A 26,250-nucleotide genomic window follows, 5' to 3' on the forward strand; every position below is an offset into this window, starting at 1 on the left:
CAGGTAAAAAGGTCATGTATTTCACAGTTGTGTTTTCCTCTATCCTTTGAGATGAAATCGATGAGGAAACATAAGTTAATACAAGAGATCTGACTGTTTTATTCTGAGTTTATAAGGAATTAAGAATAGTAAAACAAAGTACGATTTCAGCTGGCCAGTTTCAATTATCAGAAATACAGCTCCAATCAACATAAAAGGCATTTTCTTAATGAGAAAATATCTATCACAAGGTCCATGCCTCTGTATTCATAAGACAGCCCCTTACCCAGAGACTATTGGTTTAAAATTCTATGCAGAATAATTTCAGTGATTAAATATTTGGTTTCTTTTAGTAACATGTAGTTCTTCCCATGTCAAAGAGAAAACAACCTGGAAGCATTAAAGGGGCAGGAAGAAGTGTCCACTTGCTGGTGGGAAAATGCACAGAGAGCCATAGAAGACAGATCACAGTCTGTTCCCACTGGGAGCTCACAGTCAGGAAGGGATCAGGAAGGCATCTTGGAAAAGGTACATCTGAGATAAGTTTTGGGACACAAAATCGAACTTTTCCAAGTGAGAGGGCAGAACAAGAGCATTCTGGGATGAGAGAAGAATAAGACATATTTAGGGATTGATAACCTATTAGAAAATGCTGAAGAATAAAGTGTTATTGGGGAATGGAGAAAGATGAAGCTAAAAAAGCAAGCAAGGGGCAGATCATTGAAGGACCTGGTATGTCAAGCTAAGAAATTTGACTGTATCCAATAAGGAACGAGAAACCATTTAGGTATTTTAAATAGAGGAGTGTCAAGATTTTGGCTTAGAAAGATCATTCAGGCAACAGGATGGAAGACGTATCAAGGAAGGCAGGGACCAGGGGTAGAGGGCCTTAGATTTAGGCAGGGTCAGCGAGCAAGGGAGGATGGCCCCGAGACAATAAAGAGCCGTAGTAGACATTTATTGACTGACTGCACGTGGAGGGGGTGCGGGGAAAGAGGGATCTCGTATAAAACACAAGTTTTTGATTTAAGTATCTGAATGGGTTGTGGCAGCATTGACTAAGAAAGGGATTGGAGGAGGAGGAATTTAAAAAGTTGTGAAAGAGACTCTGATGAGTTTTCTCTGATTGGGTTTAAATGTTTAGGAGATTTGCATGGAGAGGCATTCAAAAGACAGTTGGACTTACAGATCTTGGGGAGAGAGGCCGATGCTAGTGATATAAATTGAATATAGGAGTCATCTCTTAGACATCTTGGATAGGGCCAAATCCATCAGATGAGTTTTCACAGAGATATTGGAACAGGGCCAGAGGATAGTTACTAAGGCAGATCTCTATTTAAAAGCAATCACTGAAATATAATTATTAGAGAACCATGAGAAAGATTAGAAAAGTAAGAGATAAAGTATTAAAACATAGTAATATTAAAAGTAAAGGAGGGCAAGATTTTAAAAATGAAGGTGTTAAACAGGGTCAAATTATACAGTTTAAATAGGATACAAAGAGATAAACGTCCATTGATAGTAGTGATATGGAGCCTCCAGCTATTTTCTAGAGCAACAACAAGGTATCTTGTTTAGGCTTCTTTTCAGGGTTGCTTGGATGAGAGGAAGGAGAGAGACAGGAGTAGCAGCCAATAAGAAACAGAGTTCAGAGTTTCAGCATACATTTGTGCCCAGACTGGAAGGAGTTATAGGGAGGAGCCATGTGAAGACAGGTAAGGAAACACTAGATACTACTACTAATAAAAAGAAGTGCAGTGGATAACATCTTTTATCACATTATATGACAAGCACTGTATTAGGTACTTTACATTAATTTTTTTTTAATTTTCATAGGGAAGACATGAGATGGGGTAATAAAAAGAAAAGGTTGAAATTTGTGGAAGTTACAGAGTTATAAAAAGAAGAAGATATAGTTATAACTGCAAGCAACAAGTCGTACTAGCAGTTACTCTTTGTGAGTAACTTTGAACAAAAACAATTTGTTGCTTGCAGGTTTACATTCCATTATCTGGAAGAGAATTCAAGTAGAACACCTGGTTTATTTGCACTGAATGATTTGGACCCATAATATTGGAGTGATATGCAGTTATCTGTTGCTTTTCATGGTAATAGAGAAAACCATTGGTAAGGATACACTAAAAGAATACATAATCCAAGCAATTCAACGTGTTTGCTTTTAGAATAAAATTTATATTAAATATTTTGCATCAGATTCTCTAGCCATATTCTTTTGAGACAGATGTTAAAATTAGCTCACAATATGTCAGCATTTACCACAAAACCAGTAACAGGACAAGGGGATTCCTGAGAATCTCACGCATCATAAATTAGGATGGGGTTAGATAGAACCTTGTTAACGACAGATGAATCATATGTCTGAGAAGGGGTTGGGGCTTGGAACCTGAGCTGTTCCCTGAATTAAAGAAGACCTGAGGAGGGAACTCACTTCTAGGGGCCCTGTGGAAGTTCTCTGGAAGACAAAGCATGATCAGAAGGGTGTGACCACAAATGTCAACAGGGCGGTCTTGGCAAGTAGTTGCACCAGGGCACATAGTACAAAGTAACGAGGGGGTTGTGAAAGATGGAGCATGCCACATGGCTGTCCATCAGAAATCCAGGAGGCCAGTCAGCAGACAGGCACCATCCAGGAACTTTGTTAGAGGCAGAATTTGAGTCTAAGAAGGGGGAGGTTGGTGGGATCTACTACTGTGCATCCCTAGTCCCCGTTGCCAGGAGCAAATTGCCAAGTCAAGGATCACGAGCGAGTGGAGAAAGGCAAGTTCTGATATCAAAACTGAGACACAATCCAAGGCTATTCCTCACCAGGCTATTGCTGCAAGGGATTTCACTGAATCCCTCCTGAACTGGGTGAGAAAAGAGCATGAGGAAGATGACAAGGCTGGGTGAACTGGTCGGGCTGGAGAACTGCTCAAGTCCAGGAGAATAAAGGGGCTGGAGCAAGGGATAAAGTGACAAGGAGAAGCTGGGATGACTTTTTGTTTTCTTTATGATTCACGGTTTGTATCAAATCGATTTCTGAATGGATTTGAGGCAGCTAAGGTTCTGATGAAAACTTACGTGCAAATAATCAGATGTTAATGAAGTTAAATGGGTTTTAAATACTGGGATCAAAGGGAAAACAGATACAGAATTGAGTTAACAAGATTATTTTAACCAAAAGTGATTTAGTTTACAGGACGTTATTGATTTCCTCCCTCTGGAGGAACTACTGTACTCTCTCAGATTTCATAAAGTTCTAGAAGGGCTGATGAACGGCCAGCCGACTTTCAGAGTCATCTACACAATCACTATGTGTTCACATGTGGTTACTGTGGAGAGGAAAATCACCTCGCTTCTTAATTCAGCTGCCAATTCACTGTTTATCATAGTGGGAAGGAAATGGACACAGGCAAGTAGAGGGGTTTTCTATCAGAACTGTGTGAGCACGAAACACCGTGGCCATGAACCTGGGCTGTCGGCATGCCCGACTGTGAGAATTACCAGAGCTTGACACCGAACAAGACCTGATACTCCTCAGCTGTAAGGGCACAGAGGGTTATATGTACATCATAATCATGGCTTAGGTTAGCCTGAGGTCTCTATTTTGGACTATTTCTCCATGCTCAGATTTTTGTGTAGGGAACCCGAGAATAAAAGAGACATGTGAGGGAACTTTAGTATCTGGAAAACACCTAAGGAAAGATTGAAAAGCATTTGGATTTTCTTCCATGATTGGTTTTCCATATATTCTATCTCTTACTGTGCTTGTAAGCTATCACTAGGCACAAGTTTCTTTCTATTCCACATTTTGAAACAGTATACATAAACTGTCTTTTATAGGAGGTCATTTAAAAAGAAAAGACCATTTTACTAAAACTTAAAATAAATGTACTGGATATTTCTGTTTTCCACACTAAGCACAACTTTTCTTTGCAACCACTTGTCACGGTTCAAATTCGAAATGTAATACCCTCTATATTCTGCCCAACGTTCCCAATAGAAAAAAAAGTCTGCGAGACTTACGTTGAAAATGCATTATTCTGCTTTTCACATCGTATGCCTTTGCAGCTTAACCCTTTCGTTTCTTCGTAATAGAAGTACAATTGATTTAGGCCATTGGCAAATGCTAGCAACACAAGGCAGTAGATGAATAGAAACTTCAAAATGTCCAGGAGCATTCTTCCCAGAGATATTTGCAGAGGCCCCAGGTGAGAATTTGCAGTAAACAGTGAGATCAGTCGCAGGGAACTGAATATATTTGCAATAGCAAATAAAGCTTCAGCCACTAGCGTGGGATGCCACATGTCCCAAGACTCTCGTGGATTGAGAGCACTGTACTGGAGAGAAGAGAGACAAAGGGGAATAAAATGTGAAGCAAACACATACATAGAAATATGTCAGTCTCGGGACAGGATGATTTTTCAGACAGCTTCGGCACCACGGCAGCCTACTGGCAGGAAGCTGATGTTCTCCATGATGGTGGCAGCAATTCTAATCTACAGAAAAATAAGAATTTCCTAAAGGAATTTATAATTGTTGAGCTTCAGTCAAAGTGACCTCCCGGATCTGTCCTTGTCATTTGTAGTATTTGCTAATCTGTGAATTACATCTGTCCTTGATCTTTCCAATGGGACTTTTAAAAAAGAAAAGGAAAATGTTACATAGGAAAAGATAGACTGTTTTATCTTGGGAAGAAATGGCAATTTCATAATTATAACAAAGAAAACTACATGTTAAAGGAAAACTGCTACATTTTGAACAAAATCAATGGCTTTGCTTACTATGTTTGACACACTTGCCTATTCTAGAGGAATGCATGCTGGATACAAATTACATATAAATGAATGGAAGTAGTGGTCTGTTGCCTTGGATATAGTAATGACTAACGTGGGTATGACGATTAATATTTTGTATCTGTTATATCTTAAATGTACATAAAACCTAAACTGGAAATCATCCTAGCAGTCAATGAATTGCTAATTTTTAATATTTCATGTGTAGAAAGTGTGATATTTGTCTGAACATTCCCTAATTAGATAAAATATGTGATTTGAGAAAAATATTTGCTACATTAAACTTTGACCAGCAATTATTTTAAAAGTATGATTTAATTAAAATGTCAGCTTTGAACTATCTTGATACTGGGCTATATAAAGAGCACAGTGAAATTTATCCCTTGTAGTCTTGAGGTAAATCTGTACCCCTACAAGAAAAAAGGTCAAATACACTCTTTGAAATATTACATTGTGAACATCTATTATTACACCTGTATAAGAACTGAACAGGTTAAATTCTCTTCTTCATATACATCACTAAAAATACATCTAGACAATTGCACTTTTTTCCTAATGATCATGTAGGGAAAAGAAATTTACTTCTGTATGAGTCTCTCAGAATATTTCCATTCTTTTTATATTGCATTTTATACCAAAGACCTTTACAAATGTTAATTAATTCTCTTGAAGCTAATAGATGGTATTTTTAAAATCTCCTTGGGGAGAAAATACATCACAAGCTCTTGATTTTGTTCAACACTCAGACTCCTGCTTGAGTGACAATTTAAAACAATCAAGTTTGAACTAGAAGGAAATTATTTTCTATTTTTGAATCCTCATAACCGTTCTTGAACATTCCCATGCATAGCTTCAGCATAAAATAGCTAATGATTGAAGATACAGAAAAAAATTTTAATTTAAGATTTTTATTCATTATAATGAGTATCGGAGTGACAGGTTGTGGTATCAAACACCACCTAAATCTCTCCACTCCCCTCCCCCGGTATATTATGCCACCTTTTCCTTCAAAGATTACGATAACATTCACCTTCCTTTTTTCACTTCTCTTGAAAGACACACATATTTTAGTAGAGAGTATTTACCCTTCTGTTGATGGCTAATTACATATTTCTCCTCTCTGTCTGTCTCTTTCTCTCTTTCTTACTTAATATGGCTTAGGACCATATCTCAAAATGTACAAAACACTAAACAGTAAGCATTCTTAAGGATGTAATCGTTTTCTTGGAATTTCTCCCCACATTTAACACAATGTCCTGCGTGTAACAGGTGCTCAAGAGACATTTTATCCCATCAAGTATTCATGCATAGGCCAGTGAGGATGACAGGGACAGCTAATTATAATAAAAATACTCTAAGAGATTAACACAAACTGCTGTGGGAATAGAGAAGAGAAAGTGATACAGTCTGTCTGGGGCTGCTGGGGCCGGCAATGCATAGAGATTACATGTTGCTCAAGCTCTAAGGGTCCCTCTATGTTATTGAATCTGGTGGAGATGCTGTTCCTTGTTCTACTTCTCACAGCCAGTTTGCGGCAGTTGGATGTAGAATCCATCGTCACGTGGTCACTGACCCCAGCTCTACTTTTGACTTACTAAACTTTAGAACCCTTCTTAGCAACTGCTTTCAGCTGGAACTTGCAAAATCATAAGAGGAACATTTCCCATTTTACAAATCAGAGATGCTAGTTTCTGCCCCAGTATAATTACCCAAGGCCGTTTCAGAGTCCAGCACTTCTGGTAATTGTTGGGAAACAATGCTATGTAAATATGTTCACATCTATGCGTGGCCGGGGCTTGCTGAGAAATATATTGTATTGGGGTTAAAGGATGTTTGAATGCCAAATGAGTCTTGGAAATTAAAGATAGAGACCTCCTGAGAGATTTAGAAATATCTCCCCTGGAGCCATCTGCTTACAGTCTAAGGATAATAATAATTCTAAGGGACCTTTGCCTCCCCAGAGAGAATTTGTTTTCTTTAGAAAGTTAAGGTCTTTCTCTTTTCTTCTCCAGGGGGAAAATGGGCAGCGGGCACAGCTGCACTATATAAGCTCTGAGATGCATCATTTCCCAGTTCCTCTCCTGTGGTACAAACTCATGGATGTGAAGGGCACATCTGGCTCTCATCGGTCGCCCTCTGGAGGCTTAGAGCACAGGGATCCAATGCCAAGATTCTCATGTAAGTAAATAATTTGTCTGTTCTCTGACCCAGAAACCTTGTTTCCTGTTAATCAATAGAGATATGAACCTTTAGAAATTATCTCTTGATTATACTCTTTTAACCTTACTTTTTAATTTTTCTTCTACCATTCACATCTATGTATATTTAGCTTAGGTTTTTAAATATAGGCATTATTTTACAAAAGGAATTCTAAAAATTCTTACATACCATACTGTTCTGTGAATTTGTAGAGAAAAATGGTAATTCTTCAGTGATTAAATGTATTTCCCACAGCTATCGTTAGAACTGAAAAGATTAACTCTAATTTTAAAGTTTTCTTTGGCTCTATTTTCTAAAAACTATTCGCAAAATCTATATTCATGTTTCATCTTTGCATGTTTGCCTCAAGCCATAGTGGTGGTTCTTCTCAGTATCCTTTGCAGGCCCTTCTGTCTCACTTTCCCCTTAAACGTTGACTTTGCTTTTCAAACTCCTCTTCTCATTCTGTCTATTCTCCCTGGATGTTGCCTGTGATTTCAACTGTCATTTACATGCTGGTGACTCCCGATTCCACATCTCCTGCCCAGAAATTGCACCTTTACAATCATAGTTTATATTCTCCTGCCTCTTGACTTCTCCTCTTAGAAATCTCACAGGTGTCTCCAACTCACAGGCCAGAATCGAAACGCATCACGTTTTCATCCTCAAGCTCCTTCTCGGTTTATGCTTTCTCGTCTCAGTGAACGGCAGCCAATCACCCAAGGCAGCATTTGATTTGATCTGATAGTCTTCCAAACTTGCAGCCTCTAAAACTGAAATCTTAGATGTGCTGCTCACTGCTCTACATTGGTATTCTCATTGTTAAAAAAGTTCCTCTATTTCCCACAGAAATTATTATAATAGCCTCCCAACTCTTCTCCCTGCCTTGAACCTTGTCCCTACTTTCCTCTAGAATCATCTTTTAAAAGGGTCAATCAGATCATCTCACATCTTGCTTAATGTTCTCCAATGACTGCAATGTCCTTGGGATGAAATTCCGATTTCCCGACCTGTCACATGAAGCCTCGGGAATCTAGGTCTTGACTTTCTCTTGAGACTGACCTGCCACTTATACCCAATTAGGTACTTACTACTCTGGCTCAAACCTTTAGTGTTGGCAATTCCCCAAATTACCCTCACATTCTCATCAAAATGCCTTTCTATGAATACTGGACCCTTTGTTTAGAATGGATTTAAATTTGAATCATTTTGATTCTTTGGCTATTATTCAGTTATGAAATATGTGTTGAGTGCCTACTCTGTGTCAGGAGCTAACTTCAGGGTTCACAGTGGTAGTCAAACAAGACATCATTCATGCCATGCAGGCTTACAATATAGTGAAGAAGACAGACATTAAATAAGTAATGCCACTCTTTCCCTTGAGAAGTACTCTCAGACCACAGATGTGTAGACACCAGGATCCTGCTGACCAAAGCTGGTAGTTCCATGTTAGACAGAGGTCAAGAGCTATGTACACACCTATAGCCCTTCGAGGACCAGCAGTTCCTGCCCTCTTATTTCTCTCAAAGATCTGCTTTCTAGTATAAACCTACCATAGTTTGGCTTTGTCCTAAGCCTTCATTTCTATTTAGATTCTTTTTAAGAGACTTGGTCCTGTGCAGACCTATGAAATAGAATATTTACCATTGAATCACTTGTCAGATTTCCATGCAGGGAGCTTTGTCTAAAGCATTTTTGGTACTGGACATCTAGTATAGTGTTTTATATATGATAGAAGCTCAAAAAGCATTCTAGGGTGAAGAATCATAGCCACATTCCAAAGCATGGTTGTTAGAAAAGATGGATGATTTGCGGAAATGTGAGTATCTTAATATAGTTGGAATACGGAGGGTTTGGGAATAGTGATAACTCTTAAAGAAAGATGAAACCAGGTCACGAACCCCTTAGCAGGAGTGTTAGGAGAGGAAAATGGATTGCAGCATAATATTGGATCATAAGCTCCTTGAACATAGGAAAAGTTCATCTTTATATTCTCTGTAGTCCAGTGCACACTTATAAAATCAAGTAATCAATCAAAATGGTAATAATTAATTTAATGCGAAATGAAAACATTTGTCATGCAGAATTAAATAGAAAATGTATGCTGGTTTTAATGTCTGATTTATAAGGTGAAAACCTTTCCCTTTCTATAAGTTGGTTAGATAATTAAGTAGTGAAAGACAATAGGAAGGCATATGATTTTCTCCTGTGGTGGATGACACTAGATTAAATAACTTGGATTTAAATATCTACAGCTGTCTGTCATAAAACTAAAGAATGTTTAGAAAAGTTAAAAAAAAAAAGAAAAGTTCATAATTTGGAGAGTTCACTACAGTTATAGCATCTGTGAAACGGAAACATTTGCCTTCTTTCTAACTGATAAGAAGAGGGGTCAGTGAGATAAATACTCAGCACTATTTAGACGAATGGTGCTATGAAAAACTCCAGCAAGACTTGAAATAAACGACCTTATTCCTAATCATTGTGATTTTTGAAAATATTATTTATATTACACAGTGGTCGAGGCATAGGAATTTAATCATTTCTGCCAAATGGCTGAAGATAAGTATGAAACAAGTTGTACGTAGGGACAGGGACTGGGTAAATTTAGGAGAAAGCCAGTCCTAATGAAGCCAGAGTAACATTTTCTAAGTGTGCCCAGGCATCAAAAAGCTCTGAATTAACTAACATTTTATACATGGTGAGAAGAGGAAATGATTGACAAACTTTCTCCTTCAAAAAAGTCAGAGCAAATTAAAAAAAAAAAAAAAAGCTACAATCTCTGAGCTGTGAAATGCTAACAAATTGAGGCATTTAAGGCAGCGCCACAAAGCCTTGCACAGAAGGAGGGCAGTACTGAAATCTCATGAACTTCTGTGCTGTCCTTGTACAATATAATGCTGTTGCATTTTAATAAAAATTAAAAACTGAGTGCTTATATTAAACTGTATTCTATGTGTTTATTAATGTAATCTTCACAAACATTCTCTGGGACTTGATTATTCCTGTCATTTTACAGGTAAGGAAGTTGAGGCATCGATTAAGTAACTTACCCCACATCACACTGGTAGGAAGTGGTATAGGCAGCAGTCATATGGATCATAGCCCAGACCATGGTTTTGGCTAGAACGACCCTTTGTATGTTAAAAAAAAAAAAAAATCTCCTCCAGGTGGATGAATTGCAAAAGGATAAACCAAATAAGGAAGAATTGCCCTTCTGCAGACCTACTCTAAGAGGTTTTCCCCCTGAAGACCAATTATACGAAGGGTTTCCCTCTTTGTGGGCTGACAGTTCTTTTGGTCTGGATCCATGGCTTGGCCAAATCACCGAGGGTTAGATTTTTGCTACCATTTATGCACCTGCAGGCAGAAGATAGAACCTGGGCAATTTCAGTCGAGATCCCAGTTATAACTCCTTGGTCATCTTGCCTGATCCATGAGAAGTGAGCTGTTTGCCAGGGAGAAGCATCGAGATGATTCCATCTACCTCATCCTTCATAATAACAAATCAACTACCTTGTGGATCTTACCTCCTAATTAAAATCTAAAGCTTCTCCTATGTCCACTGCTCTGCTTCAGACATTCATCATCATTTGACTCATCCTCTGCTTTTTAAACCTAATTAATGGTTCCTCTTTATTTCTAGGGTCCAAATTCTGTAGCACGATTTGAAAAGTCCTTCCCATGCTCTTCCCGCCCCCATTTCCCTGGATCATCCCTCTGAGATCTGACCTTCTTTACCCTCTCAGACTTTTGCACGTTTTGTCTCTTCTCCCTAGAATGCTCATGGACACGATAGGTGCCTACTCACTCTGTCCTCTGAATAGTTTCAGGACACTGCCAGCAAAATTTAGTTCCTTCCTTGATGCCAGTGTGGCCCCTGTTGTAGACTTTATCACACTGTAAGGTCTTCATGTGCATTTCTCTTTCCTTACTGAACTGCTTGGAGGCAGGGGCTATATCTCAGGCATCTCTGCATTCTCAGCAAACAGATGGAAAGCTGATTTCTTAGTGTGACCCCATAAATTCTTATTGCTTGATTCACATAATGACTGTTTGCCTTGTTTATAGCAGTCTATTTTTGTACACAAGTAAAGCACCTTTTCCTGAAATAGCAAGTTGTAAGTTATTAAAAATTAGCATAAAAATTGAATGATAAAACAAAAGAAGATGAAGACGGGTGAATCGGCAAATCAGCATATCACAGACTCCCAAAGTAGGTGCTCTTTTGACTATTATCATCATTTAACAGATGATACAGTTGAGGCCCACATTAAATAACTTGCCCCAAATCAGACAGATTGCAAGTGGTAAAGGCAGTCCTAATCCAGAGCTCAGACTCCTTTTCAACTAAAAAAAAAAGCAAATGAAAAGACACAATAAAGACATTACAAAAGGCAAGTCCAGTGGACCAATAATATATGAAGAAGGAGGAAACAGCAGTAGAAGGGAAAGGAGAAAAACTAATCATGCACGCTTACTCTGTAACCAGCACTTTAAATGTATGCACTCATTTACTTCTCATATTAACCACATAAGGCGGAAATTGTTATTCTCCTTATTTTATAGGTGAGGCCACAGAGAGTTGAAGAAACAGACCCAAGTTCACATAACTAGTAAGTAATAAAGAAAACTGAGCCCAGGAAACCCAAGTCTAAAGTGCAGCCATTCAGGACTTCCTTGGTGACTCAGTGGTTACGAATCCGCCTGCCAATGCAGGGGGACACGGGTTCAAGCCCTGGTCCGGGAAGATCCCACATGCCCAGAGCAGCTAAGCCCGTGTGCCACAACTACTGAGCCTGTGCTCTAGAGCCTGCGAGCCACAACTACTGAAGTCCATGTGCCTAGAGCCTGTGCTCTGCAACAAGAGAGGCCACCACAACTAGAGAAAGCCCACACACTGCAAGAAGACCCAACACAGCCAAAATAATAAATAAATACATAAATAAATAACTTTATGTAAAAAAAAAGTACAGCCATTCAGACACTACCCACGCAACTCAAGTTTTGGTCACACAAACTAATCGTTCAGAAAGAACATTTCATCATCTATATTTACAATCCTAACTGAACTCCTATGGCCAAAGCACATAAACAAACTATGTATTTCCCGAAGAGTCCATGGTATTTACATACTGTCATCAGAGGTAATTTCTGTCTACTTTTCTATCTCCCTTTTTCCCCCCCTCTTTCTTTCCTTCTTCATCACTTGGGGTGGGTGAGTTGAATTTTAACATAAATTTTCCCTTTGTGTAGTATAAAGAAAAATACAGGTGAAAAACTTACAACATTTTAAGAAAATTCAGTATCTAAAACCATTAGGCCAAAAATCCACAAGTATCCATTAATTCATGTAACTGTACCGAGTATATACCAGAGGTTTTTATATATATATATATATATATATATACACATATATATATAAAATATATGTTTTATAAGTAAACACCATATAAATAAGACCTGTAAAAATATTATGTTTCTTAGTATAAATATTGTATGAGAGAGGATCCTTTTGGCATCAATCCCATGCTTCTCTGAGCTGCTGAATAGAATTTTACAGTCCAGGCTATTCAAAGTCTCTTCCTTAGACAGTTACATCAATATCACCTGATGAATTTGCAAGAAATGCAAATTTAGGCCCCTCCTAATACTCCTGATTCCTGGGAATGGAGAAAAGGAATCTGTTTTAGCAAGCTTTCCAAGTGATTCTTAGCACCTGAAAGTTTGAGAAGAACTGCTATAGTCATGTAGTATTAGAATTTTTATAAGTGCACAGGACCATAAAAAACAGATGTATTACTTTTTAGTAGAGAGATGTCCAAACCAACTTTATAGATATACTTAAAGATCATTACAGAAGAAAGAAGAATTGGAAGGAATATGCATTTCAAAACATGCCCATTCTCCTACACAGATGCAAAACCTCCTTGGTTAACACAAAACCTTCTGTCATCTTCAGAAGGTCTCAAGGACATTCACCTTAATGCAGATAGGAAAAATTATCAAATCATGTTTCCATTCTTAAAACACAGCTCGCTTTCCATGAAAGTGATAGAAAATGCTTTTTCTTAATGTTTATATGAGCGCTGGAGACATTTTAGTTGAACAATTCAGGAAACAACTTTGGGCAACTTTGACCCTGTTATAGCTGAAAATTGCAGGAGTCGACTTAGGACAAGACTACATGAATAAGAATTCACTTACATGTTAGCATTTCCTAGCTCAGCTCATTAGATGGCATGAATTATTCATGTACAATTCAATTAAACACTGTTTATTTTTTACTAATTCACTCATCATTTTGACACAAATTTTTTTAAAAAGGAAGAGAAAAGGAAAGAGGGGAAAAGAAAGGCAGGAAGGAGGAGGCAATAATATAATACTTTGGTTTGAAAAACATCCCCCAAAGTACAAAATAATCCCAATTGTCATTGCAGAACAAAAACATTTTATGTAAATTATGTGGTTTGGGATAAGATTGATGTTGTAAGAAATGCGGGGGAGTATGGGTGTGTGAGATTTCAGCACTGTCATATTGAATGGGGTGAGAAGAAAAAAATTATATTCTGCTCAATTATATCAAACTATATTAGTTTAAACTGAAATAATAATTTCAATGCTTCGAAAGAGTAATATTTTGATCTGTCTATGTAATTTTATCGGTTAGTTGTAACTGATAAAAATAGATTTTGGTTGCCGAAATTTGAACAGTGTTTGAGGTGGAATTTCATTAGAAATGGAAAGGATTAGAAACGAGAGCAGCTATTGTGAATCATTTTGAGGCATCAATTCAATTTAGATGCAAGAAAATTGGGTGACAACTTCTATTTGGAAATCTATTAAAATTTCTTTTATGACTATAAACTGTGTATTATCTATGTCTTTTATTCCTATCTCTCAATAAAGTCATGAGATGATGAATTTCACATACAGATAATGCTCTAGGTAACATTATTAATAAAAATAATAGCAGTGAAAGGTATATCGATACTTATCAGAACTTATGCTTTACCAATAACATAAACAATAGTTACCTTTACAAATGCAACGATTTTCAAGGAGATTGTTGCTAGATATAACGAGTTCATCACAAAATCCATTAGATTCCACCAATCGTGGATGTAATCTTGAAGTCCACCATCCCACATTTGTTTAATTTCTCCCCATATAAAACCTGCAATTATAGAAAGATTCACATAAGTGTGATTTTTCAGTCAAATCACTAAAAACAGAGATCTATAATTAGGAATTAGAGAATCTTGGAGCTTCCAGAGACTACATAGTTACTCTAAATGCAACACCTATTTTTATAGGTAGTAATAATTGAGTCCCAGTCAGATTTTAAAACTTTCAGGACATTTAGCTAGTTTGTAGAGAATTCTCTTGGGGCAGCTTCACTTTCTTTTATCCATTTGATAAATTAATAAGGTTGTGCAGTTTTGAATCAAACTATAATTCCTCTATACCTATATATCTTTCTCTGGAAAATATCATAATGTTTATTTGTAAACAGATACTTGAAGATATTTTTCCTCCCAAATCAAAATGACTCAAAGATTTATGAAAGAACAGTGTATCTAGTGAACATAACTGGCTTAATGCCTTTAAGCAGGGTACTTTGTGGTGTTTTTGTAAGCACTTAACACCTTCAGAGATCTGATTTCAGTTCTGGACAGAAGACGATTATAACATTCATACTTCAATAAAAGACCTTATATCTAGCAGTAGCTTTAAAGCAATATCCAGAGAAAATAAAAATCACTTTCCTTTATTATGGTCATGTTTTTAATAGGAAAGATTTTATTTTCAAATATTAGAAAGCACTTAAAAATATCACTGTATATCATTATTCTATTTCCATACTCGTATTAAATTTTTATAAATCTTATTTTTACAGCCTAATGACGAGAAAGAAAGATATCAAAATATCTAGAATCAGGAAATATTAAAAGGATAAATATGATTTTAAAGCTATATTAAAGCAAGAAAACAACAAGACTTTTAAGGTAATGATAGTTTGAAACATCGAATGTGGGTAGCACAGAGTTTCATATCTGTCCTGCACTAAAAGCAAGAAAAAGTCATATAACTATAGAATTATGACTTTTCATGAATCCATCAGAGAGGTGAGAAACCAAGGAGCCTATACTTCAAAGAAAAACAGGTTCCTGTAAAGAGAGTGACGAGGTGAGCATTAGCTCCCCTGTGGCAGAGTGCAGGGTAAGAAACACTGGCATCAGGCTTCCCTGGTGGCGCAGTGGTTGAGAGTCCACCTGCCGATGCAGGGGACACTGGTTCATGCCCCAGTCTGGGAAGATCCCACATGCCGCAGAGCGGCTGGGCCCATGAGCCATGGCCGCTGAGCCTGCACGTCCAGAGCCTGTGCTCCGCAACGGGAGAGGCCACAACAGTGAGAGGCCCGCGTACTGCAAAAAAAAGAAAAAGAAACACTGGCATCATACAAGAGAGAAGGACAATTTCAGAAAACCTTCTTAAACAAACTTCTAAAGGCTAAGTGTGAGCTAGTGTGAGAGGACAGAACCCCTGGGACACAGACACAGGGGGGCGTCCACTCACTAGTAAGCTCATCTCCATAGACCTCAGCACTGCTTAAGAGGCTGGTTCTGGGGGGAAGGCACAAAGCCCTACCCAAGCTCCTCTCCCCTATGAAGCAGAACATGTTAGCCCTGTGGGAGAAGCAGAAAACAGTCCAGGGCCTAGAGTTTATACTAATATCCTTAGAGGCTTCCTACCACAGGAGGAAGGGCAGGAAACTCTCTTCGGCACATGACCTGCACAGTTTTACTGCCTTGAGAAGGAAGATTTGGATCACTGAGAAGCTCCACCCCTGATGCCCAGGTGTAGTTTTACCTAAGTCTGACCCTAGACCTGGACGACAGACAAGCTTCCTGCCTCACATCACCAGGCTGACAAACACCGAGTAAGAAGCAGAAGCTGACAACCACTGGAGGAGTGGCAAACATATGGATAGAAAGTCCCTCAGAGGCAGAGGTGCTCAAGGAAGGCCAAAAGCTGTGTGTGGAGCAGGAATTCTGATAATAATCCTCTTCCCCACTTGTTAGTCTGTTTAGGCTGCTATAACAAAGCATCATAGATGAGTTGTTTTATAAACAACAGAAATTTACTTTTCATAGATCCGGAGGCTGCAAGTCTAAGATCAGGGTATCAGGGTCAGGCTCTGGTGAGGACCCTCTTTCATGTTGCAGACTGCGGACCTCTCTGTGGATCCTCACTTGGCAGAAAGAAAGCGAGCTAGCTCTCTGGTCTGTTCTTATAAGGGCGCTAATCCCATTCTTGAGGGCTCCACACTCATGACCCAATTGCCTCCCAAAGGCTCCACCTCCAAAAACCATCACATTGTGAGTCAGGATTTCAGTGTGTGACTTTTGGTGTGGGGGAGAAAGACTTGTAGCCCATAACACCACTCTAAGCAGAAGTATATAGTAGGCTGAAACTGATTGTAGCAACAATGAAAACCCAAACCCAGCTCAGCTCCTGATTATATTGTGTCAAATTCCTGCACTAATGTTCTAGCAGAAGAGGTATGTCCATTTTCAAGCATAAATGCTATACACTTCTGTCTAGCCTTCTGCATAGGCAGAATAAATACCCTCACAAAATACACACATATGAGCACATGAACACCATGTTACATCATACTCAGACTGTTCAAAAAAAGATAAAGAAAAATTATTGAAGACATCACAGGGAGGGGGTGGGTGGAAATAAAAGACGTGTTGCATACAAAGGAAGAAATATAGGACTGATATCAAACTGATTATCTGAAACCACGCAGGACAGACTGACATCATTAAAGTGCTGAAAAGAAAAAGAAGTCAATCCAGAATTCTATACACAGCACAAATATCTCTAATAAATGAAGGGTAGTGAAAAACTTTTTTCAGACAATCAAAAATTCAGACAGAGACCCATGCTACAAGAAATGCTAAAGGGATATTTTTTAGGCAGAACATATATGATATTAAACAGAAATTTAGGTTTATAAAAAGAAATAAAAATCTCTATTCAGGAGCTGTTAAAATGAATATAAAATAGTTTTTCTTATTTCAAATTGCTCTGAAAGATCATTGACTGCATAAAGCAAAAACAGCATATAGCAAAAATGTATTGTGGTTTGTAACATGTATAACATATGTAAAGGTAAAACATATGACAACATTAGCACAGAAGATGAGGAAGAGGAATTAGAAACATACTATCATAAGGTTCTTATACTACATGTAAAGCAAAATATTATTTGAAGTTTGACTGTGATAAATTAAATTTTACGTTGTAAATCCTAGGGCTTTCTCTCAAAATATTTTTAAATGCATAAATATCCACAAATATAAATAAACATGGAGTTATAATAAATGATCCAAGAACAGGCAGAAAAAAAAGGGAAAAATACAGCAATAGATGGGGCAAATAGGAAAAACAATAGGGTAGATTTTAATTCTGTCAATATCGAAAACTACGTTGAATGAAAGGTAGGGTCTAAACACACTACTTAAAAGACAGAGATGTTCACATAGAATAAAGATGCAAAACATAACTATATGACAATTCGATAGGTTAAACATAAATGAATAACAACGTTACCATGAAATACTAATTCAAAAAAACTTAGATGGTTATATTAATGTAAGACTAGATATATTTCAGAAGAAGTGTTACTGGGTATGTACAGGGATATAACATAGGATAAAAAGGTCAAATCACTCTGAAGACAGAACAGTCCTAAATATGAATGCAGCTAACAAAATAACCTGATAATGCAAGATGCCATAGAATTTAAATACAAATAGAGAAAGGTACAATTATAGTCTTTACTTTTCCTCTCTATAAGTAAATGAATCAGTAGGCAGAAGTTTAGTAAGAATATAGAAGTTCTGAACAACACTATCAACAGTCTGAAAATAGCAGGAGATAACACATATATATGGAATCTAAGAACAAAAAAAAAGGTCATGAAGAACCTAGGGGTAAGATGGAATAAAGGTACAGACCTACTAGAGAATGGACTTGAGGATGTGGGGAGGGGGTAGGGTAAGCTGGGACGAAGTGAGAGAGTGGCATGGGCATATATACACTACCAAACGTAAAATAGATAGCTAGTGGGAAGCAGCCGCATAGCACAGGGAGATCAGCTCGGTGCTTTGTGACCACATAGAGGGGTGGGATAGGGAGGGTGGGAGGGAGGGAGACGTAAGAGGGAAGAGATATGGGAATATATGTGTGACTGATTCACTTTGTTATAAAGCAGAAACTAACACACCATTGTAAAGCAATTATACTCCAATAAAGGTGTTAAAAAAAAAAAAAAGAAAAATAGCAGAAGACATTTTTTTCAAGTGCACATGGAACATTCACTAAGATAGACTATATAACTTCAACATATTTATACATGTTGAAATGTTTACCATGACACATAGCAAACAAAAATCAATTATAAAATGTACCTCAAAATCCCCAAATATTTTGCAATTAAATAATATGCTTCTGATAACTTTTGGTTAAAGAGAAATTAACAGAATAATTAGATAATATTTTGAAATGATTACAAATGAAATACAACTGAAAGTTCTGTGATGCAGTTAACACAGTAGAGTAGAATGCTTAATTAGAAAACAATAAAGGTCTCAAATCAGTGATCTCAGCTTCAACGGTGACACTGGAAAGAAGAGCAAATTAAACCCAACACAAACAGAAGAAAGAAAATTTTAAAGCAGAAATCAATAAATTTTAAAATATAAAACTTGAGAAAAGTCAATGAAAACAGAATCTAATTCTCTGAAATGGTCACTAAAATTGATAAAACTCTAGCTAGAATGGTCAAGAAAAAAAAAAGAAGATATAAATGATCCATATCAGAAATGAAAGAAGGGACATAAATACAGATCTTACAGACTTCATAAGGATAAGTGATAAAATGAACTTGATACTCATAACTTTCACAACTTAAATGAATTGGACATTTTCCCTGAAAGACATAACCTTCCTAACTCACATAAGAGGACATAGAATAACCTGAACTGTCCTATATTCATTAAAGAAAATGAATTCATAGTTAAAAACTTTCCAGCAAAGAAAAATTCAGGTCCAGTTCCTTCATGGTGATTCTACCAAACATTTAAGGAAAATATAATGCCAGTGCTAATCAAGCACTTACAAAATTACAAGAAAAAATGTTTAAAAAGTATATTATTCTGATAAAAAGTCATACAAAATAATACAAAGAAAACTACACGCTAATAACCCTTTGAATATGCATAAAATCCTCAACAAATATTAGTAAATTAAATACAGTAATATATAAACTTAATAATAAGTCATGACCAAATGCTGTTTTTCCCAGAAATGCAAGATTGTTTGAAAGTTTAAGAATCAATCAATGTAATTTGTCACATCAACAGATATTTTGGGAAAAAAATCTTTTCATTAAATGCAATAAATCTTTTCAATAGATACAATAAATTCATTTGACCAAATTCAACATCCATTCATGACAACAACTTTCAGCAAAGTAAGACTAGAAGGAAAATGTCTTGATTTTATAAAGGACATCTATAAAAATCTAAACTACCATCATACTTATTTTGTAAAGGGCCAGAAAATAAATAATTTAGGCTTTGCTATTAATGAATGAGTGTGGCTTTGTTATAATGAAACTATTTATAAAAACTGTCAAAGGTCCAGATTTGGCCTACTGGGCCACAGTTTGTCCTATATCTTGATTGTGGTGGTGCTATATGATTGTATGTGTTTGTCAACATTTTATATACCTGTGCCCTAGAAAAAAAAATTTTAAAGTAGTGGCAGCAGAAATTTAAAATAGTAAAAAAATTAAAAATATGTAAAAGTAGTGGCAGCAAAAATTATGAGAGATTGATGCTGGACAATGGAAATACGGTTAGATTAAAAATAAAGAAATATAATAAAGTATCAATTGTGATATATTGCTGATAGATGTGTTTGAAAATTTGCACAATAAAACTTTGGAAGAAATAAAAATATATTAGTCCATAATTATTTAGTGAAAACTAGCAATAGTTATTTAATATTATTAATGAAGTTTTATTTTAAAATTTTGTCACATTTAAATTAAGAACCCAGATGAGGACTGATTTCAGTTGAATTAAATATAGAGTGCATTTTAAAGTCTGCTGTAGACCACAGCTTTATTCTAGATTTGTTGTTTATATCCAGCTTCCCCTTTGAAGTTTCTTTCATAAATAAATCTCTCTTGAGAACTCAGATAAAATTGGGCATATTTGAGGAGGTGATAATGATCACTGACTCCTTATTCAAGAAAGGAATATATAAGATCTGAATAAGATTTGATACATGCACTGATTTTATAGCTTGTGGGAAACTTACAATTTATATTATCCAATGAGGAAAAATGCTCAGTACTCATGGAAATACTCTCCTCTCGCACAGTCGTGGTGCTTTTTCCTACTGAGCCTGGGTACAGTCTCAGAATCCAGCACGCAGCTACGACCTACATAAGAAATCTAAGGCCCCAAAAGGCCGTGTGACTAAAGCCAGTTAGTGGAGAAACCAGAACAGGGTACCAGTCTCCTTAGGCAGTGCTCTTAGACAATATTTTCTTACTCCTGAGATTTCACAATGGAGCTTATTTGTTTTGTTTTGCTTGAAACTTTGCCAATTCCCAGAGATGAGGCGATGTGAGCATTGCAATCGTTGATTGAACAAATGCATTCAAGTTCACTTTCATCAGAAGGCATAGTGATAATGTCAGGTGAGTGAAGTGCCAGGCTCAGCTCAACTAGTAATCAGCTTTGTAATCTTAGCCAGTAGTCTCGTCCTTCTAGGTTTCAGTTATCTCACTTCAAAAAAAGAAAGGTTTGGATTATCACAGAATTCTATAGATAGAATCATACAAGAAGTATAATGCTACCTTAATGGTATAAATAAGCCAGACACTGATTCTTCCTGTTTGAATTATCAATATTCTATGAAAATCAGTCATCACAATAGCTGACATGAGAGATTAAAAACTTTTCTGTACCAGAGGGCACACACCAGCTTTGGTCTGCCCCAGAAAGCAGAAATTGGATCTATGATATGAAAGTTACAGAATGGAACCTTCTTGCCCAATGTAAGGGGGATTCTCTGGCAGAGTTGTCCCCAAACTAGAATGGATCACCGTTTGGGGTTACGATTCCAATGCAGAGCCTGGAATGTCTTTGATCAGTCATACTCCAGAGAAATTCTAGCAATGAGTGGAGACTTGTTCCACTGGACCTCTAAAGGTCATTCCAACTTTATGAATTTGTGATTCTGGTGTTTTCAAATTTTGTATGTATTTTTAAATGAAATATATTTTAAAATACCTACTAACCAACAAGAGGGTTTATATTTTATTTCCCTTTATAGATAAATTGTATCTCTTTTTTTGCTTCTACCCAACTGGAAAGTCAAATGGGATTATTAACAGTCACCAAAATACGGAGCTTCAAATATTTTGTGGGTAATTATGTAAAAGAGTAAAGACACCAAAACTAACTGCTTTAGAGGGGAAGGAGGTATGAAGAAGCAGTTAGGAGCTCAGTAGAAAGCAGCATTTTAACCTGGAGCCCCTTAATATCTGAGCAGACTCTGTTCCTATTAGACAGGTTCAAGGACATGACACTTCAATAGATGACCTCTAAGGTTTCTGAAGAAGAGTCAAAACAAAAACTCACAATTCGGATATATTACAGTTCCTTTGGAGTTCAAAGAATAGACATAAAATCTAACTTTCTGAATTATACAAAAATTATATTACTTCTGACTTTGGAAAGGCACAACTGTATGGAAAAAACAGAGATCCTGATGAAATTGGGGACTTAGCCCACTGTTTTTTCAACCTGAACTGTAAATGAGACTGTCAGTCAGTGCTGGTTGGCTAATGGGGTTTGGGATCTTTTGTTTTCGAAGCACCAGATTGTAGGATCACTTCCTACAGCTGTTTGGATCACTTCCTGTATCACCACATCCTTGTTTGATGACATTGATTTCTATTTGTTATGAGCACGTTAGTGAAATGCCAAGTTTCCTCTCTTCTGGCAATATTCACCGAAATTTTAGAAGAAACAAGCCTTTAGAAAAACTAGAAGGTGCTATTAACTGGCTGAAAAATGCATCCAGATAGTAAACTATTCATGGTAACTAAAAAACGACTAAAGCAAACAAAGCTTGAGGGAGCTTCTGTCAGAAAATGTTTGTGCTGGTCCCACAATGGGAACATTTCAAAGTTATTCTCTGCTGTTTATAAACAGGTGACATGATATCTCAGCGTGGTGGTGGAAGTCTAATTACAAGCATTGATGTAAGACTGCAGGGACCAGCCACGGAAAGATCGCAGTGCCAGTGAGTCAGAGAACTTCCTTTAAAAAATATTTGTGGATGCCTGGAAGTTTGGGCTGTTTTTTTCTACCTTTCCCATAACAGTTTTCACCAGGGCTATCTGAGTATTCTGTTATATCCCATCACGTGAAGCTGGCTGTGGGGAGCGGATGGAGCAGGCAGACCTCCGATGCTGCATTTAGCAGCCTCGATTTCACGTGAGAAATGTGTAGTTCTGCACACAGACCTCTTGCCTCTCCTTTCTTGCTGTCAGTGTTTACACGAAGAGTAAATAACCCCAAGCAAAGAGCAAGTCAGCTTTTCACCTGCGACACCTCTGAGGGCTTTTTACAGCAGCCCCAGAGCTAGTCGAGGGATCTGGCCTTGGAAGTCCCTGACAGAACACTGAAATCCATGCTGTGGCACCAAATCAATGAAGATAAAGGCAACAAAAAAGAATTCTTCTTCGCTGGAGGGTTTTATTCCCTCCCCAAGTCAGGAAACAAAAAGGTAGTTTCTTGTCAAAATTCTGCTTTTGTTCAAAAAGAAATCTAAATGCAGTTATTTTACTCAGTAGAGACTCACATTATGCCAGACCCATAAGAGGCACTACGTTAAGGGGCGGCTGCTGCGATCTCAGCGTTATTCTTAAAACCCAAACAAAGATAAAGAGCCTCAAGTATCCAGTTTCTGAAGAGAGCGTCCAGAAGACTGTAGCCCTTCCCGCTGGGGATTCCTAAGAGGGGTGAGGACCATATCTGCTACCAGCCTCCTGCCACACTCTAACCCATGGGTTATACAGAGAGAACGCTGGGAAGAGGGGCCCAGAGAGCTGTGAGCTCAGGGCACTACGGTTCAGGTGCTAGCAGCCTCACCAGCACCGCCACCTCCCTAGGTCAAGTGTAGGAGACTCCACGAAAATGCCTCATAATGGTGGGGGGTTTCTGCAAGGAGAAGCTGGTTCTTATCGCCTGCTGGGGCATCTTCCCAAGCACTTGGGCTGCTCTTCTCTCACTTGGCTTGCACTTCAGGGAAAACAGACAAACAGTGGGTCTTGGCAGCTGGGGAGCTGGCAGCAGCCTGGCCCCTTGCCATCTGAGGTAGTAAGGTTTTGTGATCTCTTGGGGGAGCTAGTGCGTATCACAGGAAGAAGCCGGGCTTTAGCCATCTTGTTCTCCTGCCCTTGCTAGGGTCACAGGACCCATAAAGGGGCCAACTGCTGGTTATGAGTTCCCAGACTGGAAGATGTCAGGCAGAGCTGAAACTCGGATTCAGAGAACTATGTACTGTGCAGGTACACAGGACCCTCTAAAGAACACTCATGGACCCATCAGGAGAGTCAGAGGGTCAAGACCTGTCACATAGGCCACTCAGTATAAGCCAGAGCTGCAGACAACCAACAAGGGAAGAGCTGTGACCAGGGTACCAAGGAGGTAAAGAAGACTTCTAACTTTTCCTGACATCCTTCTTGCCTGCAGAAACCAAGCAATGGGGAGAACAGAAAAAGTCTATGTCCCTCCTTCCGTTCCAGTGTTGGGGTTGAAGGATGAGGAAAAAATGAATGTTTCCGGGTCCTCTGATACATGTGTCAGGCCTTTGTGGGGAAGAGGAGAGCTTTAAACTGATGGTAAGCTTCCTGTTTTAAACTGAACTGGGACTACTTTTTAATAACTCAAAATTTCAGGAAATTGATGATATCTACTAGACAGGTAGTGAAGGGAAGGGATATTTGGTGCAGGGTGGTTGGGAAGAGTGATTGGAAAAGGTTAAACCATTTCATGTTTAGATTCTAATGAGTCTCAATTCCTCAATAAAGCTGAAATCGGAACTAAATACGAAACCTGCATAAAATTTGGTTTCTAGAGTTGTTTCTTAATCTTTAGTGTTTAAAGACCTCTGAAATTTCTGAATCAGTCAACCAAGGGGAGAATTCAAAATCTAAATTTTTCATAAAAAATTCACAGTGATTATGATTATAGTCAGCACACCACGTTTCAAGAAACACTGACTTAAAGGGACAGTGAATAGTCAAATATGCTTAGTTTGAAGACATCTAAAAACCCTTAAATTACTACAGTTTTGATAGCATCAATTTAACATTTAGAGGAAAAAAAATAGGAATATACAATTAAGGAAGTACACGTTCTGAAACTGTGCCAAGGAACGATACGATGCTAGTTTTCGATTAAGATGTAAAAAATGTAGAACTTTAGAATTCTAGCTCATCTGATTGCTTACGACATAAATGTAGTAACTTAAAAATCAAGTAAGATGTTTCTGTCAATGAAGTATTAGACTTTTTATAGGATTTCTGTTTAATTTTAAATTTTCCATGAGAACTAAGGCATTATATATTTATGTAGGTGGAAAAACAATGAATAAATATTCCTCAAGTCTTTTCTCAAGTCACCTTTTCAATGAGTGGCAGTAGTTGCTTAATAAATATTTTTGAATGAGTGATTATTAATTTTTCACTATGAAGATTACCACTTTCCACCTACTATAAGCTTCTATTTTTGAAACAATTATGCGCAAAAGAAATATAATTATCTCTTTACATCTCCTGAAGACCCGCCACACACACACATACATATACACACCAATGAAAGATTAAAAAATTAATGATATCCCTGGAAGCAAGGAAATTTAGCTTTAGGTCTTAGCAAGTGAACATGGAAACTAAAAGGGAAGCATCTCAAGGTCACGGCAAAGGACTTTATTCTTTCTTAGAATAGAAGTTGCTTCTGTCAGTATTAGGGAACCACTTATAATGCATGTGTTTTAGAACAGAGACCGGTGGTGGAGATGAAGCTGGAGGGTCCTGCTGATGTGATGCTGATGGCAACGGTAAGTTCGCTATATTAACAAGCATCACCTTCAATAGGAAATTATATCAAGTGTGTATCTCAAAGAGCGTTGCATCTTTAATAAATTAGAAATGTGGTCCACTCAAATTTGACCTTTGTAAAGACTTAAGTTGGTAAACAGAGGCAGAGAAAACAGGAAAGAAGTCTGTGGATGGAAACTTGAGTTCTTGGGCTGTTTTTGCCCCTTTAAATTCCATTTCTCACACTCCAAGGGCAGTATTTATGGAGGATAAAGGCTCTAGCTCTGGAGTTAGACTAACTGGAGTTTGAATCTAGTATCTACCATTTGTTAGCTCCTTGAACCTAGGAAAGTGATCTCACTTTTCTAAGCCTATTTCCTCTCTATTAAATGAGATACTAACATCATTTATTATAAGTAAAGTGGAGTTGACTATGAAGTTCAAATAAAAACACACGTTTGAATCACTTAGCACAGTGCCAAATTTCTTAGTTTCTATTGTTATTACCACCATCACTACTATTACCATTATTGTTATTCTGAACTAACAGAAACCACTTCCAGCTTACCTCCAATCTTTCACTCCGACCCTCCCTCATTTCCTATGTACTCCTCTTTTCCTATCTTTTCTCCTCTTCCCTTGAACCATCAGAACGACGGTCGTCAAACATTGTCCCAAGGCCTGTAGATTTCACTTGTTGGTGCACCAAATTTGTATTGCATGTATGACCTAAAAGACTTAATTTTCTCTCCACTAAAGATGTCAATACTCTGTAATGGCTTATATGGGAAAAGAATCTAAAAAAGAGTGGGTATATATGTATACGTATAACTGATTCACTTTTCTGTACACCTGAAACTAACACAACATTGTACATCAACTGTACACCAATAAAAAGTATTAAAAAATAGAAAAGGAAGTCATTTGGTCAGCAATAGTATGTGCACACTGAACAATCTACAACTATATGAATATTTTGTTGTTTGAGATTTTACTGTGTTAGTCTTGATAAATCTTGGTAAAGATGACTTTAAAATTTCTTCCTCACAAATAAACAGGAAAATGAGAATT

General features: G+C 37.5%; 1 protein-coding gene across 6 annotated transcripts in view; it reads right to left on the reverse strand.

Moving 5' to 3' along the window:
• TRPC4 (transient receptor potential cation channel subfamily C member 4) overlaps positions 1 to 26,250 on the reverse strand; it is a 116,469-nt gene that overhangs the window by 20,407 nt on the left and 69,812 nt on the right. For all 6 annotated transcript variants that reach the window (XM_032611309.1, XM_032611314.1, XM_032611313.1 and 3 more), the window contains 2 exons: positions 14,012 to 14,151; positions 4,006 to 4,319 (listed from right to left, as the gene is read on the reverse strand). In XM_032611309.1, coding sequence (XP_032467200.1) covers positions 4,006 to 4,319; positions 14,012 to 14,151 — 454 coding nt within the window. The remainder of the gene's footprint in view (positions 1 to 4,005; positions 4,320 to 14,011; positions 14,152 to 26,250) is intronic.

Source organism: Phocoena sinus, chromosome 18 (genome assembly GCF_008692025.1).
Source record: "Phocoena sinus isolate mPhoSin1 chromosome 18, mPhoSin1.pri, whole genome shotgun sequence".
NCBI classification, from domain to species: domain Eukaryota; kingdom Metazoa; phylum Chordata; class Mammalia; order Artiodactyla; family Phocoenidae; genus Phocoena; species Phocoena sinus.